The following is a 16,485-nucleotide window of genomic DNA, read 5'->3' as shown; positions in this document are numbered from 1 at the left end:
TTATCTCATGCAGTAAGAACAAGGGAGTCTGAGCATGGTGATAAGACTGTAAGTCAGGACATGCAGGCCTTTTGCAGCTTTTGCCAAACCCTTTGTATTGATGACATGTTGTCTTTGAAGGCTACAAACTTGTGTTTTTCTGATCTTGTTTGATCTGCTGAGCTGAGTATCTGTGGAGCTGGAGATAAGGATTGGAGAGCTATAGGTACTGTCATCTGTTCTGCCCAAAACACAGAGATGAACTGTGCTTGTTCCTGCAGCCTTTGGGAAGGCAGCTAACTTTACTCTTCCACCAGATGTGCTGTCTAGGTAAATTAGTATTAGAGGCGGTGAAGGTACAATAGATTTAACTGGACTTGAAATCTTTATCAGTATCCTTTAGCCAGAGGATATGCTTCTGTGGGAAGAGTTTCTGAAATTATAAGTACGTCTGCACAGCCACACCAGAGGGAAAGTGATGCATAGATCTTGTAGACTCTAGACAAAAGCAAACTGGAATAGCAATCATTGCTGAAAAATACTAAGTTGCTTTTTCATTTTGCTTGGCCCAGCTGGCAATTATGCTCTGAAGAACACAATATCAGTGTCTGTTATTGAAAGACAAAAACAGAATAAAAGAATCCTGAATTGTCCACAAAGTAATAAATGTATTGCTGTCTCTTAGGGTACAGAATGTTTCACCATTAGCAGGACGATGAAGGGGAGGAAGATAAGCACTTAGGCCCTAAAATCAATCTATTGCAGCCTGTCCTGAAATGCTGCACAAGGTCAAAGATGTACACAGCTCTAGTTTGTGTCTCCACAGTAAATTAATGTCAGCAGAGGCTGCGTTTCTGGCTATGGGAACTGATAAAGAACGAAGATTCACTAAATCTTTTAAACATCTCTACTGCTGTGATGTCATATTTAGTGGACATTGCTTGCTGTTGGATACTTGGAGAAAACGTTATCTTGCTATTTGGTGTCAGGCTTGATGCAGTATTTGGGCAGAGAGGAAATGATAGGGGAAACATTGGAAACTTTCCTTAACAGAGAGAAGTTGTGTTTGGAGAAAGACTGTCTTTTTTTTGTTGTTGTTTTTTTTCCTCAGATACCTGCATACTGTGGAAGTAAAATGAGTAGCTTGGTGTTTTCTTGGAGAGGAAGGAGGTGTCAGTTGTCATAGACAGCAAATTGTTCCTCTGTTGCTTATCTCCATGTTGTTGGAAGAGATTAGGACAGAAAGTGTTTTATCTTCCAGAGCAGGGAGTAACTTTGGCAGCAGTTACTTGTATGTGTTGTGTGATGTGGTGTGATGCCAGCAGCCCTTAGTAACATTTTGACACAGTAAAACCTTAGGGTTTTTTAGTGTCATGGTTTGTACAGGTTTTCAGGAACAGGAATAAATGCTTTGGTTTGGTGTGGGGCACAACAGATTAACAAGAACCTTTTCCAATTCTGATGCTGCTAAATGTACAACTTCAAAAGTACAACTTCAAAACCAAGTCTGCGTTGTTGGAGAGTTAGAAAACTAGTTTTAATTCTGAGCCACTTTACTAGGATAACCCAATACCTCTTGCTTAAACAATGTTTCTAAAGACTTTTTGTTTCTTAAACTAAAATGAAAAAGAACATTAGAAATTATGGGAATTTCAGGTGCATGGGAATGAGGGAAAGGACTAGACCGACTCAGCCACTTCAGTACCTTTTAGACTGTGGCAGTGTTGTTGTGTAGTCTCTGCAGCATTCCCTTCCTGAAGAGGGAGAAAATTAATGAACAATGCAATTAGGCACTTACTTAGAGGAGGAACTGAAAGAGTGAATAGTGTGAATAGATGAATAATGTTTAGATTTGGCAGAATACATCTGTGCCATAATGTGCTCAGGTTCTACTGCTTGGGAAAGATGATGATGTGAGAGCTCCTTCCTCGATTTATCTTTTTGCTGCATGGTTGTTTCACCAGGCATGTGCTACATCCTGACCAAAAGGAAGCAGTGCTGCAGGTCACAAGCTCAAACCCACAAAATACTGACTACATCTTAAAAATTCTGATGTTTCTTTTTAAACCTTTATTAAGTCTTTATGTGCTTTTAGTGATATTCCTTTAAATTTCAAGGTCTGCTCAAAGCATATTTTTAGGCATATTTTCGGCATATTTTCCTCCCCCACAGCTACAAGGGCTAGGAATCTGAGGTCCCAGTGAGCTGAAATTTTCACTTAATGGCACCAGCAGAGAACTTACATTGTCTTGTGACAGTTTATGGAGCTAAGATTGTTTTAAGGTGCCTCGTATTTAATTTAGTAGTAGCCACTTTACAGTTAAATACTTATTGTCTCAGCTTCAGTAGTAGTCAGAAGTACTTTACAAAATAAATAGGACAGATAGAAAAGCTTCCTGCATTGTGCTATTAACACTAGCAGTTTTTAAGGAAGAAAGGGAGGCTTGTGAGCATTATGAAAGAAAGGTGATGGTAGTGTGGTAGCATTTGACTGCCTGGTCCAACAGCTGTAGATTTCCTGCAGGGTTCATCCTGTGGCATCACTGCATTGACTGCAAGTGTAAGTTGGAAGATAAAGAGAGGGTGTGAGATAGTGTCTCATAGCAGATACCACACTGTACTAGAATAAAAACTAATTGTAAGTAATGATTTGCCTCTGGCAAGGATTGGGGTTCCCTGCTTCCATCTGGGGAAGAAAATATTAGCCTCAGGTCTTATATAGTTGATAGATCATATACCCAAATGGGTTTTTCTGGTGGGTTGATGGGAGCTTGGGGGAATCTGTCTGTCAATAGGAGATGTAGGCTGATCTCTGAGATTGTCTTAATACCATAACATAGTCAGTCTTGTCTAATTCTATAATTGTAACTCTGTCCTCTTGGGGAGGTGGGAAGTTGACCCACAGAAGTTAGCTTTGATTACTATTAAAAAAATGCTCATGCATTTTTTGCAGCACTTCCATATCCCATTGGTTGCTTTTAGAAAATTGACCAGCTGACACCATGATCATCAGGCATGATCATACTGGGTTCCTTGTTCCTTTCATTGTGGAGATCGCTGTAGAGTTTTAAGAAAGAGGAGGAAATTGAATAGTTGAGTTCCAGCATTGTCTTCTTTATTTTGCATAACTCTGATTGACATTGACCTAAGGGAAGGAACCATGGCCTCTGTCACTTGGATTGATGGGCTTAAATCAGTCTGCTGGCTCTTGTATTGTAGTGAATAAAGTGGAGTGGAGCTGCTGTTTTCCATCTGAACTGTGTCTTCTTAATTCCCTATTTTCTTGCATCTCTGACTAAGGGAATTTTCGAGTGTAATATTTGTATTGTTTCCCTTTGATTAACTTTCTACAACACTCAGCTGTTTTAAAATAGGAAGGAAGAGCTGGAAGATGCTGTCGTCATTAAAAATACTCCCAGAATAATTTCTTCTGTAAACAAGGCAATGGTTCTGTTTACTAAACCAGATTAAGAAAAACAGTCTTCTTAGTGAAGACTTTCTTGGCTACAGAACTTTCAAACACGGAATGAAGCCAGGCACTGGGGGATGGGATGGTGAGAAGACACAAAATTAAGGACCATTTGATGTGTCTAAGGGCTGTGTTAGGTACACTCTTAATGATTGGTTGTTTGGAGCTGGGGTGGACTCATTATCACATCTGTGCCAGGCTGAGCGTAAAACACGGGAAGTTGTTACAGATCCTTATGATCTGTTTGAAGAATGATGCTGACTTCTGGTCTTGTGTTCTAATGACTTTTTTTTTTATCCAGGCTATATGAATGCCTTTGTAAACACTTTGCAAGTCAAACAATTTCTTTTCTCCTCTGTGAAAAATACTGTTACAAATAATATTTTTGGTTTTCAGTAGATCCTTTATGGGCTGCTTTTCCTTGTCTTTTCTCTGTTTTGTAGCTTGGTCTGACTCTTCAGCAAGGTTCTTTCTTACACCGAAGTCAGCAAAATCAGCAATTTAATCAGTTGCTAGTTTAGCAACTTTATCTAAACAGCTGGTTTGTCATGTTCTGTTTAGCTGAAGTTTGCATTGATTGAATTAGGGAGTAAGGCTAAACACTTGAGTGGGATGTTTTGACAAACCTTTTTAAAGCAGGAGGGGATAAAATACTAATAGTGAAAGGAAAAAAGCTACTAGAGAGTGCAGTGTCTTTTTCAAGTAAATAATAGCATCACTTAGGTTGGAAAAGATCAGGGAGTGCAACCATTAGCCCTGCACTGCCAGATCCACCACTTAAAGATATCCTCAATGTCACCCCTAGAGATCTTTTTAATACGTTCAGAAATGGTGACTCAGTCACTTCCCTAGGCAGACTGTTCAGTGCTTGACAACCCCTTCAGATTTTTTCTTTTCCCTGATACCTGATTTAAATGTCTGCTGCTGCAACTTTAGACTGTTTCTGCATGTCCTGCCACTTGCTGCCTGGGAGAAGAGACTGACGCCCACCTTACTACAAATCCATTCCAGTTGGTGTAGAGAGTGACAAGGTCCCCACTGAGCTGCTGCTTCTCCAGACACTTCACCAGCTTTGTCCTTCTCTGGACTTGCTCTGGCACCTCAATGTCTGTCTTGCAGTCAGGGGGCCAAAACTGAACAGGGAGTTCAAGGTATGGCCTCACCAGTCCTGAGAACAGAGCCTTCTCTGAGGGAGGGAGTGATCTCTTCCCTCATCTGACTGGCCACTCTTGCTGATCCAGGCCAGGATGTCACTGGCCTTCTTGGCCATGTGGGCACACACTGGCTCACGTTCAGCCAATGCTGACCAGCACTCCCAGGTTCTCTTCTGCCACACAGCTTTCCAGTCATTCATCCCCCAGCCTGTAGTGCTTATTGAGTTGTTGTGACCCAGACAGAGGAGTTCAACTTGGCCTTGTTGAACATCCTCCAGTTTACTTTGGCACATTGATCCAGCCTGTCCAGATTGTTCTGCAGAGCCTTCCTGCAGTCCCGCAGATGAACATTCCCACTCAGCTTGGTGTTACCTGCAAAGTGAGAATCAATCAATCCCCTTGTCCAGACCATATATTTTCTTTAAAAATATTAATCCGGATTGAGCCCTGGGAACCCCGGCTACGGACTGGCTGCCAGTTGGATGTAACTCCATTCCCCACCTGTGTTTGGGCTCAGCCAGCCAGCTTTTTCTCCAGTGGAGAGCACACCTGTCGAAACCACATGCAGACAGTTTGTCCTGGAGAGTGCTGGAGGAAATGGCTATCTAAGGCTTTATGAGGGATTTGGTACCCAGCATACACAGCCTTTCCCTCATCCTCTGTGCAGGGCACTCTGTCATACAAGGAGATCGGGTTGGTCGAGCCAGACCTGCCTTTCATAAACCCATGCTGCTAGGCCTGATCCCTCACTTGTACCATATGTGTCTTGTCATGGCACTCAAGAATATGAGCCAGTTGCTGTTAATGACACACGACTAAACCCGGTAGGTGAGTTTTCCTTTATTTTTGGAATTTTAGGGGAAAAACTCTTACTGAATTACTGCAAAAACTTAGAGTTGTCTGTAGAAGTTGAGTGTGACTATCTGGACAAATTTGTAGCAATCCTTCAAGTAAAGTCAAGGGAATTGGTGCTGAGAAGTGGCAGTGCTACTTCCCAAAGAGAAGCACCTTTCCCTTGAAAGGTTGGAATTGCAACAGCTGCAGCCTGTGAAGTATTTTTCTCCAGAACAGAGCAGGATAGCGTGTAGGATATACTTAAGGTTGATAAATTCTACCTGGTTCATTGCATGGCTTTGTTACTGGTAGGTACTGTTATAAAACCACTTCTCTAACTCAACAATTAAATTCCGGTGCAAGATATGAGTGGCAAAGAATAAGGAAGTAGTGCCTTGTTTTACTCAAGTAAAGTAATCATGACACTGTTAGGGGAGAAGTGGAATAGTAGGAGGTTGTACCTGTCAAGTAAATTTCCATGATAACTTGTGGCTGAAATGGCTATTTTGGACTTTCACAAGATTAAGCAACAACAGTTCATTCATAGCTACTGATAAGGCTGCTCAGTGTTTAGGATGTGAGCAACACAGGACTTGATTTTCCTTGAGTCTGTCTTGCCAGATCTGTGTTTCTGATATTTCTTTGTTTTTCTTTTACTAGACTGTGCAATGAAGTGAAAACTCTATTTGAAAAATGGACCTTTTCTTTGATATTTCTCCATAATTTCACAAGTTCAACAGATGGAATCCTGACTTTTCTTCCTCACTTTGTAATGTGTGAAAATAACATTCTTCTGTTGCTTGAGCAATGACGTTTGGCTTGTGTCATTAGCTGAAGACCGTGCAGGCATAAGCAGATAGTTTCAGTGCAGCTTCAAACTGGACTTGAGGGTCATTCAGTGATCCTAAAGAAAGGCAGTAGAAATTTGTGGCAACTCATACCCTCTTCTGTTTCATCAGCATCAGCCTATCTGCCTCCTGCACTGTGCTAATGCTTGTTCAACTGTGTAATTATGGAAACAGATAGCATGTGGCACAAGAAACAGCAAGAGAAGCACAGGCACCTATAAAGGCCAGCTGATTTCTTTGGGCTGCCAGTGGACAGAAGAGTTCTACTATCACATGACCTCAGAGAGAACCTAGAGTGAACCCATGCTTCTTTGCAGAGAACACACATATGGTAGGTGCAAAGTAGCATTCAGCTCCTGACATTGGGTCTTTGTGTGAGAAACTGAAGTGGAGGGATCACCTGTCAGAATTCTGGTGGTAGAGGATGACTATAATAACAATAACTTCTCTTTTGTAGGTTTCCAGATGCTTTAGAGAAAGTTCTTGCATTAGTTCATCTTGTGTTCAGTTTCTTGTTTTGTTTTTTTTTTTTACATTTCAGGTTTATTAGTCATGAAACGAATTCTTCTGTTTTTTATCCTGGCTGCTGCTGTTATGTATGGTATCCTGCATGGAAATCTGTGGAGAAATAACTTCTACTGGTATGGTGATGCTTTGTTGATTTAGAGTGCAGATGCCTCATGGTTGTATGAGAGATGTGAGTTCTTGTGTTGCTCCATAAGTGTTGCTAGTAATCATCATAAGTGATTGCTACTCTGTGTGTGTTTTGTGGTTGAGATCTTGTGGTACTCTTGAGGAAATCGCTATGATTGTTTTATCCTATCACCTGTTCTCCTGGGTCACTTTCAAACCTGGTAATTGATTTTGAGCCTGGTTGTATGGAGACATCAGGACCTCAGTGGTAGGGAGCCTCTCTGAGGTTCATGCAAATAGGTGCTCAGGTGAGGAGTTACATGAAGTGCAGAAATAAGGTATCCACGTTCCCCTCCACCTCATGTGGGTTTATTGCTAGTTTGTTCCATTGAATGTCTGATAAGTAATGTGGGAGAGGCCTTTTCCACATATGGGAATAACTGCAGGTGCAGGGGGCACCCTTTGAAAAGCTGAGATTTGTTGAGGCCCAACAGCAGCCCTTTGAGGGCAGTGAGGCTTCACTGTCTCCAGGCCCACAGGACAGGTGGCTTGGGACCTAAAATTTGGGGGACTTACTAGAAGAAGGTGAGTTTCCATTGGTCTTTGCCCAGCTGTGACCAGGACTGACCAGACTGTTATGAAGATAAGTGATAATTTTTAAAAGTAGTGGCTAATGTGCTCTCTTTATCTTGTTGATGGTGTACAATTGATACAAATAGCTTTCTGTTGTGGTTTCTATTTACAACAAACCACAGTGTTTTGACATTTCCCTTTTTGCAGGATTAGCTTTTATGGACATACTTCCTCTGTGAGGGCTTCTCCTTCCTATGTGACTAGTGGAGTTACAATCAGTTACAATCAGTAAGTTCAGCAGTTGAGTATTTTTGTGGTGGGGTTGTTGTTTTCTTTTGGTTTGGGATAGGTGGGAGGGATTGAGGCTAAAATCTATAGCCTTTTTCGATAGGCTCCCTGCTCAGTTGTACAGTTGCGTCCAGTGGCTATTGCTGTTACAAACACAGTGGTAAAGTGTTTGTCAAACAGGAATTTGTCCGTGTTATGTTTCCAGTGTTTGTTTAATATTTATGGCCACTTTCCATAACTGTCTCTAACAAGCAGTGAATTGTTGTAAGGACATTGGCTAACAATTTTCAAATCTGTGCAATTCTGAATTATACCTGAACAAAGTTAGCAGAACTTGGAGGACGACTTCAGTGCTTAAAACTTATTAAACCAGAAGTGTGTTTCAGTTGTTGTGTTCAAGTGTGTGTATAGGCAGCTCTTGTGCTTGTGACTTCTTGGAGTTAGATTTGTGGGACTAATGACCACCTATGCTAAAACTTGAAAGCAGACCTCTCTTTTCTCTGAAGCTGTGCTGCAAAATGCCATCTGTGGGGCTGATGCTGGAAAGCACCAAGGTGGCCAGCTGATAGATTTCATAGTGTGCTTTCTCAGTGTCAGTATTCACATAAGAACTTGAGGTTACCAAAATCAGTTAATGGTCTCTTTGGCTTGTGGTTCTGATGTGGTGATTTCATCCTTCTGTCCTTAATGCAATCCAGTGGCACATGTTGCTCACACTGAACTTTACCTTCCCTTCTGGGCTTCATATTTGTGATTAACTGGGCTAAATCTCCAAGTCAGGAATGTGCTTAGGAGTGTGAGTCTTAACCTTATTATGGGTGGAATGACTTATTCCCAAAGAATATAATTTTCCATAAAGTACCCTATTTCCTTCTCCAAACAAGGTTTTGTCTCCTCCCTGACGAGTGATGAGGATGCTGTCTGGAATGGTTGCAGGGGTGATTGAGCTCAGGAGTCCTGCTTCTCTGGAGATGGGCCTTATTTCTCACTTCTGATTATGCCTGCTTTGATACTTGCTGAGCAAGGGAGTCACAGCTCCCCTTGGAGCAGCAGTGTGAGATAAAAGCCTTTGCTAGTTAAAAGTAATTGTGCTGCAATGAGAAAGTTTCATCTCTATCACACAGGGGGAGGGAGTAATGAAATCTTGATGTGATCTTAACTCAGTAGTTAGCTTTTACTAATTTGATTTGTCCAACTTCTCTTACCTTATTTCTGCTGCCCATTCCTGGTCTTACTATTTATTTGGAATTGTTTTTTTGCAGGCTGCCACCTACAGCTGTAGAGAGGAGGAATGCATTGGACGCTTGTCTCCTGAAACCAGCATTTGAATCTTTACTGGGGTGAGTCTTTGTGAGAATTGAGATGGGGAAGGAATGGCTGTGCTGATTGAGGTAAAACTGGGCTATTTACACATTTTGGAACAAACACTGAGTAGTGCCCTGAGAAAGCTTGGAAAGATTAGACCAAGAACTGGCTGAAGGAGTCTTAAACCTCTGTGCAAAGACACTGTGGCCTTTTTTTCCCCCTGGTGCTTTTTTATAAAAGAAAATGTTGCTATAATTTTAGTGCTGTTGTGGGTTTAAAGCACATAGAAGCCTGTAAACTTTGTGCCACTCAAAGCAGACTTGCAGCCTTTGAGTTCTAGTTAGCTCCTGGTCTGGTGAGGTGATCCTAATTCCCTTGTGCATGGATTGTGCCCAGGCTGTCTGGGTATTGGGTGCAGCAGGGTAGCTCTAGTGTTTAGCAGATGGGCAGGAATGGGCTCAGAGGTACACAGCAAGCAGAATGTGCATGCACAGCTAGGACAATCTCACATTTTTGTAACTTCTTTATACAGACAGTATGAGCTGTTCTGTGCACTTTGGTAATAGCCTGGGGAGATTGAAAGGATTTCTAACCTTGCAGAATTATTTATGGGAAAGGAACCAGAGCTAGAAAAGCTAGAATTGAGGATCTTTTCTCAGTTGGTAAATTATGTATTATGTCTAAGCTTAGCAGCTGTTTCTGAACAGCAAAGCAGGTTACTAAATTTAATATGGATATTTAGTGCATCGTGTCTCAAAGCTAGCTGGTCTTGCATAGTTAAGCTCTGATCCATTTCTTGGTGTGTGAGCTGTGGTGTTTTGTTTTGGGGTTTTTTCCCCTTTTTACTGTCAGTGTCTTCTGAATACCTAGAGCTTAAAGAATGAGGTGGTTGATTTGGGAAACTGAAAGAGAAGGTTTTCTTAGCAGCTGTTAATGTTCTTAGTGGACAAACAAGTAATGTGCTGACTGGGGCGTTTTATGATTAAGATTAGGTTTTCTTATGATTGTATATTTCTGTGTTAACATTTTAATCTAAGACCTAATATGGGGGATCATTATAAAGTCAAGTAGTACACTGGGTGCCTGCTTAGTTAATTCAAAGGTGAAGCCAAGGGCATGATAGCACGTGACATGTTTGTGTCCGCTGTTCACTCATTGGGGTGGACTTGGCACTAAGGCAGTAGGAGTGCCTTCCCTGCTATGAGACCCTTTTCTGTCTTCCAACAAAAGAAGTGACCCATTCTTTTTAGCGTGACACAAGGTATAATTCCACCATGTTCTAGTTTGGAGGAAGAATGTGCTTTCGAGGCAAACCTCCTTGTGATCCCCAGACACCGTGCTTCTCATCCCAGGGTGGCCCTTGTGTGAATGCACTGGGATCCTTTCAGACATTTGCTTAAGCCAGATGATGTACTGCAGGAGCACAGCCCATGTGGTGCAGCTGCTGAGGGCTGGGACCCTTCTAGAGTTAGACCAGAATATAAAATACCCAAGATGCATGTAATGTGGACATGAGAACTCCATACTTTTTTACTGCTTGGATACAACCCTGTTGCCCCAAACAATTTACTAGTGTCAACACAGTCATATAGTGTCACTTGTTTGGAATAGGAGTGCAGCTCCAAATCAGGAAATGGTATTTTCAATTTAAAACATCTTGCTTCAAACCCTGTTCTTATTTATTCAAATGCCATATACAATAATAACTCTTAATTTTCCTTTTTACCTGTATTATTTTCAAACTTGAAGTTATTCACTGTCTTTTTGGATTATGTATTATCTTAAATACGTGGTCTCATGTTGTAAGCTTTCAGTCACACCATTTTAATGAGTCTATATAAAGTGTACAAATAGACAAGTCTTTTTATCTCACTCTTTGCCTATATTTTATGTTACAGATCTTATGCTTTTCCATCATCTGTTGGCTTTCCCTGTGTTAGTGGATTTTTTTTTTTCTTTTAAAAATGGGTGATAATACGATAAAAATGGTAATAATATAAAGAGAGCTTTTCACAAAAGTACTTGCATGAATTACTAGCTTATGCAGGTACATCATGCAATTTTGAAACTTCTTCCTTTTTTCCTTCATCAGTGTTGACAAAATATACCCATTCCTGTGCGCTAATGATTTTATCAGAGTGGCAGAGTTCCAAGGGAGCAATAAGTTTGAACTACCTTATGGAATAAAGAGAGCAGGTTTGTATTTCCCATGTACCTTATTTTTAATCAGAAATACCTAAATGGTTTGTAAAGCCACCTGAATCTGTGACCATGATCTTTCCTGTGTACTGATGCCAGTCCTTTTGGGGTGTCTAGTAGTGTCTTAATGGTTTTGTTCAGTCCCTCTGACCTGACACCTTCCTGTTTTTAACAAGTAAAACACTGGGTTGGGGTTGCCCCTCCTAGCAGAGAAGCTCCAAAAAGGTGTGAGTGAGGAAGACTGGACCTTATTCAGCTTCCTTCTGTTTGTATGTGGGCTGGAGTGTTAAAGATAATCAGCTATGCTTTGCTAGGAGTTGGTGTGATGGGCTTCAGTCAGCACACCTAAGCTGGTTGGAATCCAGAGTCCTACTGAGGCAGAAATCCTCAGGTTTAGGCAGTTCCATTGGTGAAATTTTCCTTTTACTGTCCTGGTTGTGACTGGAATACAGTTAATTTTCTTCTTAGTAGGTGGTACAGTGCTGTGTTTGAGATTCAGCATGGGAATAATGTTGACAACACGTGGATGTTTTAATTGTTGCTAAGTAGTGCTTACTCTGAGTCAAGGCTGTCTCAGTTTCTCATGCTCTGCCACTGAGCAGGTGCACAAGAAGCCGAGGGGAGGATTGCCAGGACAATTGACCCCAGCTGAAAAGTGGCTATTCTGTGTCCTGTAACATGTCAATACTTAAACAGGAGGGGCTGGTTGCTGCCTGGGAACTGGCGTCAGTCAGTAGGTGGTATGCAGTTGTATTCTGCATCACTTGTTTTTCTTGGGTTTTCCCCTTTCTCTTTCCTTTTCCATACAAATGTTAGCGTTTTCTGATTCTCTTACCTGTCAAGTGGTGGAGACTCAGTGCTGTGTGGCACTTAATTGCCATCTGGGGCTAAACCACGACACTGAACTGGCTGCTCCTCCCATGGAAAGGGCCACAGGGGGGAATTGATGACACTGCCTGGTTGCTGGACCTGTGGAAAGATTTGCTGGCACGTTCCCCACTGCCTGTGTTGGTCAGGCCAGAGTAAATAGGGCTGACACCCTAAGAGCCTTAGCCACCCTTTTGGAAGGGGTTGTAAGGTCTCAAATTTCAGAGTTTTTAACACTAACAGTGCACCTTCCTAATCTGGGCTTTAGACTTTTGATTTGCCCTCCATCAGTGGTAACAGGGATGGTGCATAACTTTTGGGGTTACAGCGAGGAAAACTACATTTGGGAATGAGTTGATTTTTCTTCTGAGGCAAATTGTCCAGCAGGAGCCTGCCCACCAGGGAAGGTGTCTCTGTCTAGCTTTACCACATTAATTGATGTCTTCCCCAAAGATATGAATACTGTTACTGTTCCTGGCTGTATGAACGCTGGTGAGTCAGCTGAAGGTGGGTAGAAGAAAAACCAACGTGAGTTAGGATGTGTATCTTGGAAATTATTCCAATTCTTATTTACTGTAACTAAGATTTTTCTTTAAATACAGATCTCATGCCATTTTGTATTTTGAGGCAGAAAAAAATCAGAGAGGAGCTGTGATAAACTTCAGGTTCTTTGGCATCATTGGTTGATCTGTGGCACTAAGTTCCGAGTGTTCTGACTTTGATGTTTTTATGCACAGTGCACTACTGTGTTTAAAAACAATGTGGTCAGGATGGCATGCTTATTATTGTACTGCAAATACTGAACGTTTTCATTAATCTTGTTTATATTTTCTTTTTAGAGCAATTTTTTCGTTTAGCCCTTTCAAGACTGCAGAACTGTGGCCTTTCCAGTGAAGAAGACAGGTGAGATTGTTTATTTGCTACTGTTTCTCTGATTTGCATTTTTAATATTTAGTACTTACCTGAAAAGGAGTGGCTGTGAGTTTATCCTGAAATTGCTCAAATTAGTCAAGACATGTAGTTAGAGTAGACTTACAGGGTCCAAGCAGTGTGTAGCTGATTCCATGGTATCGGTAGGCTTGGTTTTACACTTCAGTAGTACCAGCATGCAAGAAAAAATACTCTTTGAGAGAGCTTTAACTTAGAAGTTTCTTTTTATAAATGTTTTAGAAATTCACCAGCTGAATGCAGTCCCATCTTCCTATAGTATCTTTTCATACTTGATTCAATGGGATCTCCTCTTGCAAATTCAGGGTAAGATGGAGAAGCTTTGAGATATGCAGGTGCAAACCAGTGTCTGCTTCTAAGCAGAACAAATCTTGGGCATATCCCTGTGCCTCTGATCTGCTGGCTGCTGTGTGCCCTTGTTCCTACATATGCTCAATTTCCTTTTCCTTGTGGATGAGGGAGACCTAGGAAGACAGGAAAGGCTGTCTGTCCTTTTGGAAGTAACAGGAGTGTGGTATGGAAGGGAGCATACCTGAGACAACTTGTTTCCCGTGGATTAGATAGATTAAATTAGATTAAATCTTTAATTAGATTAAATCTCTTGTTGGAAGCCACGTCTGCCATGTTTTATTTTGTTTTGGAGGTTCTTTGTTTTTTGTGTGTCTTGTTTTTTGCTTGGCTTTTGTTGAGATTTTTTGCAGGCAGGGTTGGCAAGTAGACTGAAGTTCTGTGTTTACAAAGTGATGCAAATGACTCCTTGGATTTGCAGTCTAGCAAATGGGCTGACAGCCTGCCAGATGTGATGTTAATATACACATTTCTTAATAGAGTTGAACGCAAATAACGCTGAGCTTGGCTGTACTTTTGTTTTTTTAATTACAGGTATCATAAAAGATTGCTGCTTGAAGCCAAATGTCAGGATCACAGTTTAATTAAACTTGGGTGGAATATGTTCAAACCTAAGGCTTTGTTTTAATAGAGAGTTGGTTTTTTTTCCCCTACTGTACTCCTGCCTTTCTCTGTGTTCAGTCTGTTTCTAGGATGTTCAAGTTTACTCTTAAGAAAAGGAAGGAAAAATGTAAAACTGTGTTTTCTATCAGGAGTGTAATAACAGGGTAAATTTATACAGAATTGGCTCATAGAAGCTGCTATTTTATGTGGAGTTTGAAGGACAGTGCCAGATGTTATATTAGAAAGAAGTTCAGGACCTTAATCGTTTGTGCTCTAAAGCAGAGATGCTTGTACCTTTTTAGGTGGAAATACTTGACCTGTAGATGAAAAGTGATAAAAAATAGGTATTCATCCTTTAAATGTAGGTTCTCCGAGATGTAGATATGGTTAGTAGTTCTGGGAAGTATGCTTTTTTTAATAAAAAGTAACATACTTCAGTGGTACTGAAGCAAAATGAGACCTATTACAATTTAACAGGCATTAATATTAACAAATCAAGCAGACAATGACTTAATACAATATATTCTTTCTAGATCCATCAGGTTTTGTGTACAGCACTCTTAAGGCACGAATCACTGTAGTCAGGAAGAATTTTTATACATATATTTCACTGAGATATAGTGGCTTTTAAAAGTGAATCTCTTTAGGAGTTAATCCTAAAAATATTCTTCAGTACTACAGAATTATTAGGCAACTCTGTAATACTGTTGTCCAATTCAGCCTTCTTGGCAGAACACAAACCAGATTTCCCTATAAATGTTTTTTAAGGCAGGCAAATATTAGCCTAGATAAGCATGAAGTCTCTGGTGCTTATATAGCTGTATTTGTGTACAGCTTAGGTAAATCTGTACACAGTGAGCTACAGAGGTTTTTTTTACCCCCAAACTAAGATCAAATTCTCACTTTGTAAAGGTGAGAATTTGATCTTAGTTTGGGGGTAAAAAAAGAGTAGTTTGGAAATGAACAGTATCACTGACTTCAGTTTGACTGTGACTTCAGCTCCTTGCTGAGTGCTCTAAGGTATCTGAGCTCAGCAGTTCTAACAAATGCATTTACACAATCCTGAGTTAACAAAATGTGACCTTTGCATCCTCTTTTTATCAAATAACCTCGAAGGAAATAATTTGCATTCCTCAAGTGACTACAGGGGTGTGTTGAAGGAGTGGAGTCTGAGATCTTTTCTTTTTCCACTGAAACAGGATTTCAGCGGAATGTGGAGGATGCAAACCTTCTGACCTTTAGAGGATACATTTCCATTTAGCAATGTTTTTCTTCTATAGACTAGGAAAATGTTTCTGTTAGCATTTCACCATATAAAGGAAATACATAAGCCAAGGCCTAGCCTTGAGATTGAGGCTTTTGTGCACCACCTGAATGGGGCAGTGGTTTGAGTGACTTAGTACCTGCAGACATTGGAGATCAGTTACCATGGTGTTTACATTGGCATCTGTTTATATTTTTAGTAGATTTCTAACATATAAAGGCAATCCTTTTGTCACTCAGACCTTTCCTACAGTTGTTGGTACAGCCAAGGTCTTAATATTTTTCACTGTCACAAATACTGTGCTACTGAACATCCAGATATTGCAATCTGTTATATGTTACTTGTGGCACAGCTGATGTCGTTTAAGGATATCTAAACTAATTTCTCTTCTTGTCAATATATTGACTTGGAGAAAGGTTGAGTGTTTGGGGTAGTTCAATTTGAAAACAGGAAAAGAAAATTTTATGAAGTGAGGTTGTTAAAGTATCTGGGAGTAACAGTCTGCTAAAATTCGTGTGTTGATCTGTGATCTGCTGTAAGTAAAAATCAGTTTATTTTACTTAAGAACCTTTAAATGTAGTTCAGCCTTGCTACATATGTTTTATCTCTGTGTCATGTGTTCATTTTCTATGATACTATGCTCTGGTTTTTAACATAAACAGTTTCCCTCCCTGCTTATTGTTGTTAGTGGGCTCAGTACTACTGTTTGTTTAAATTTGTTTGACTCTTCTTGTGTACACTTCTTTAGAAATATTTGATCTGCTTGTTGACTGTACCCATTTCAAAAGTTCAAATATTAATTTTAGATTTTTATTGGATAATTGTTGGCAGCTGATAACTTTGAGTATGCATTTTATGAAGTAATTCAAAAACTTAATCTAGCTTCAAATTTCACTCTGTTTTCTGTCCAATTAGTACTAGTCAACTTTTAGTCATAAACAAAATCTAGTCTGCATTCAGCAATAAGAAAAAAACTTGAATTTGACTTGAGAACAGCTACACAACTTCTGTAGCTGAGCAAACCTCAGTTGCTCAGTTCTGAAGGCACATATTATTTTGCTCTCCCTGTCCTGTGTCCTGCTGCATCATGACTACAGAAACGAGAAACCAAAGACCTCTTAATTGTATACCAGAGTGGAAGGCATTATTTCAATTGCTAGAGATTAACTTGCT

At 40.4% G+C, this 16,485-nt stretch overlaps 1 protein-coding gene across 14 annotated transcripts in view; it reads left to right on the top strand.

Moving 5' to 3' along the window:
* ST3GAL6 (ST3 beta-galactoside alpha-2,3-sialyltransferase 6) overlaps window positions 1–16,485 on the top strand; it is an 80,174-nt gene that overhangs the window by 49,908 nt on the left and 13,781 nt on the right. For 8 of the 14 annotated variants that reach the window (XM_064721433.1, XM_064721426.1, XM_064721407.1 and 5 more), the window contains 6 exons: window positions 6,097–6,615; window positions 6,826–6,925; window positions 7,698–7,778; window positions 9,041–9,118; window positions 11,176–11,279; window positions 12,989–13,052. In XM_064721433.1, the coding sequence (XP_064577503.1) occupies window positions 6,588–6,615; window positions 6,826–6,925; window positions 7,698–7,778; window positions 9,041–9,118; window positions 11,176–11,279; window positions 12,989–13,052 (455 nt within the window). In that variant the 5' untranslated portion in view covers window positions 6,097–6,587. The remainder of the gene's footprint in view (window positions 1–6,096; window positions 6,616–6,825; window positions 6,926–7,697; window positions 7,779–9,040; window positions 9,119–11,175; window positions 11,280–12,988; window positions 13,053–16,485) is intronic. The other 6 variants (XM_064721487.1, XM_064721480.1, XM_064721495.1 and 3 more) reach the window with 3 other exon arrangements.

The sequence above is a fragment of the Zonotrichia leucophrys genome, chromosome 1, assembly GCF_028769735.1.
Source record: "Zonotrichia leucophrys gambelii isolate GWCS_2022_RI chromosome 1, RI_Zleu_2.0, whole genome shotgun sequence".
NCBI classification, from domain to species: Eukaryota; Metazoa; Chordata; class Aves; order Passeriformes; family Passerellidae; genus Zonotrichia; species Zonotrichia leucophrys.
Note: the sequence above shows the minus strand (reverse complement) of the source record. Positions and strands in the feature narration are given on the sequence as shown.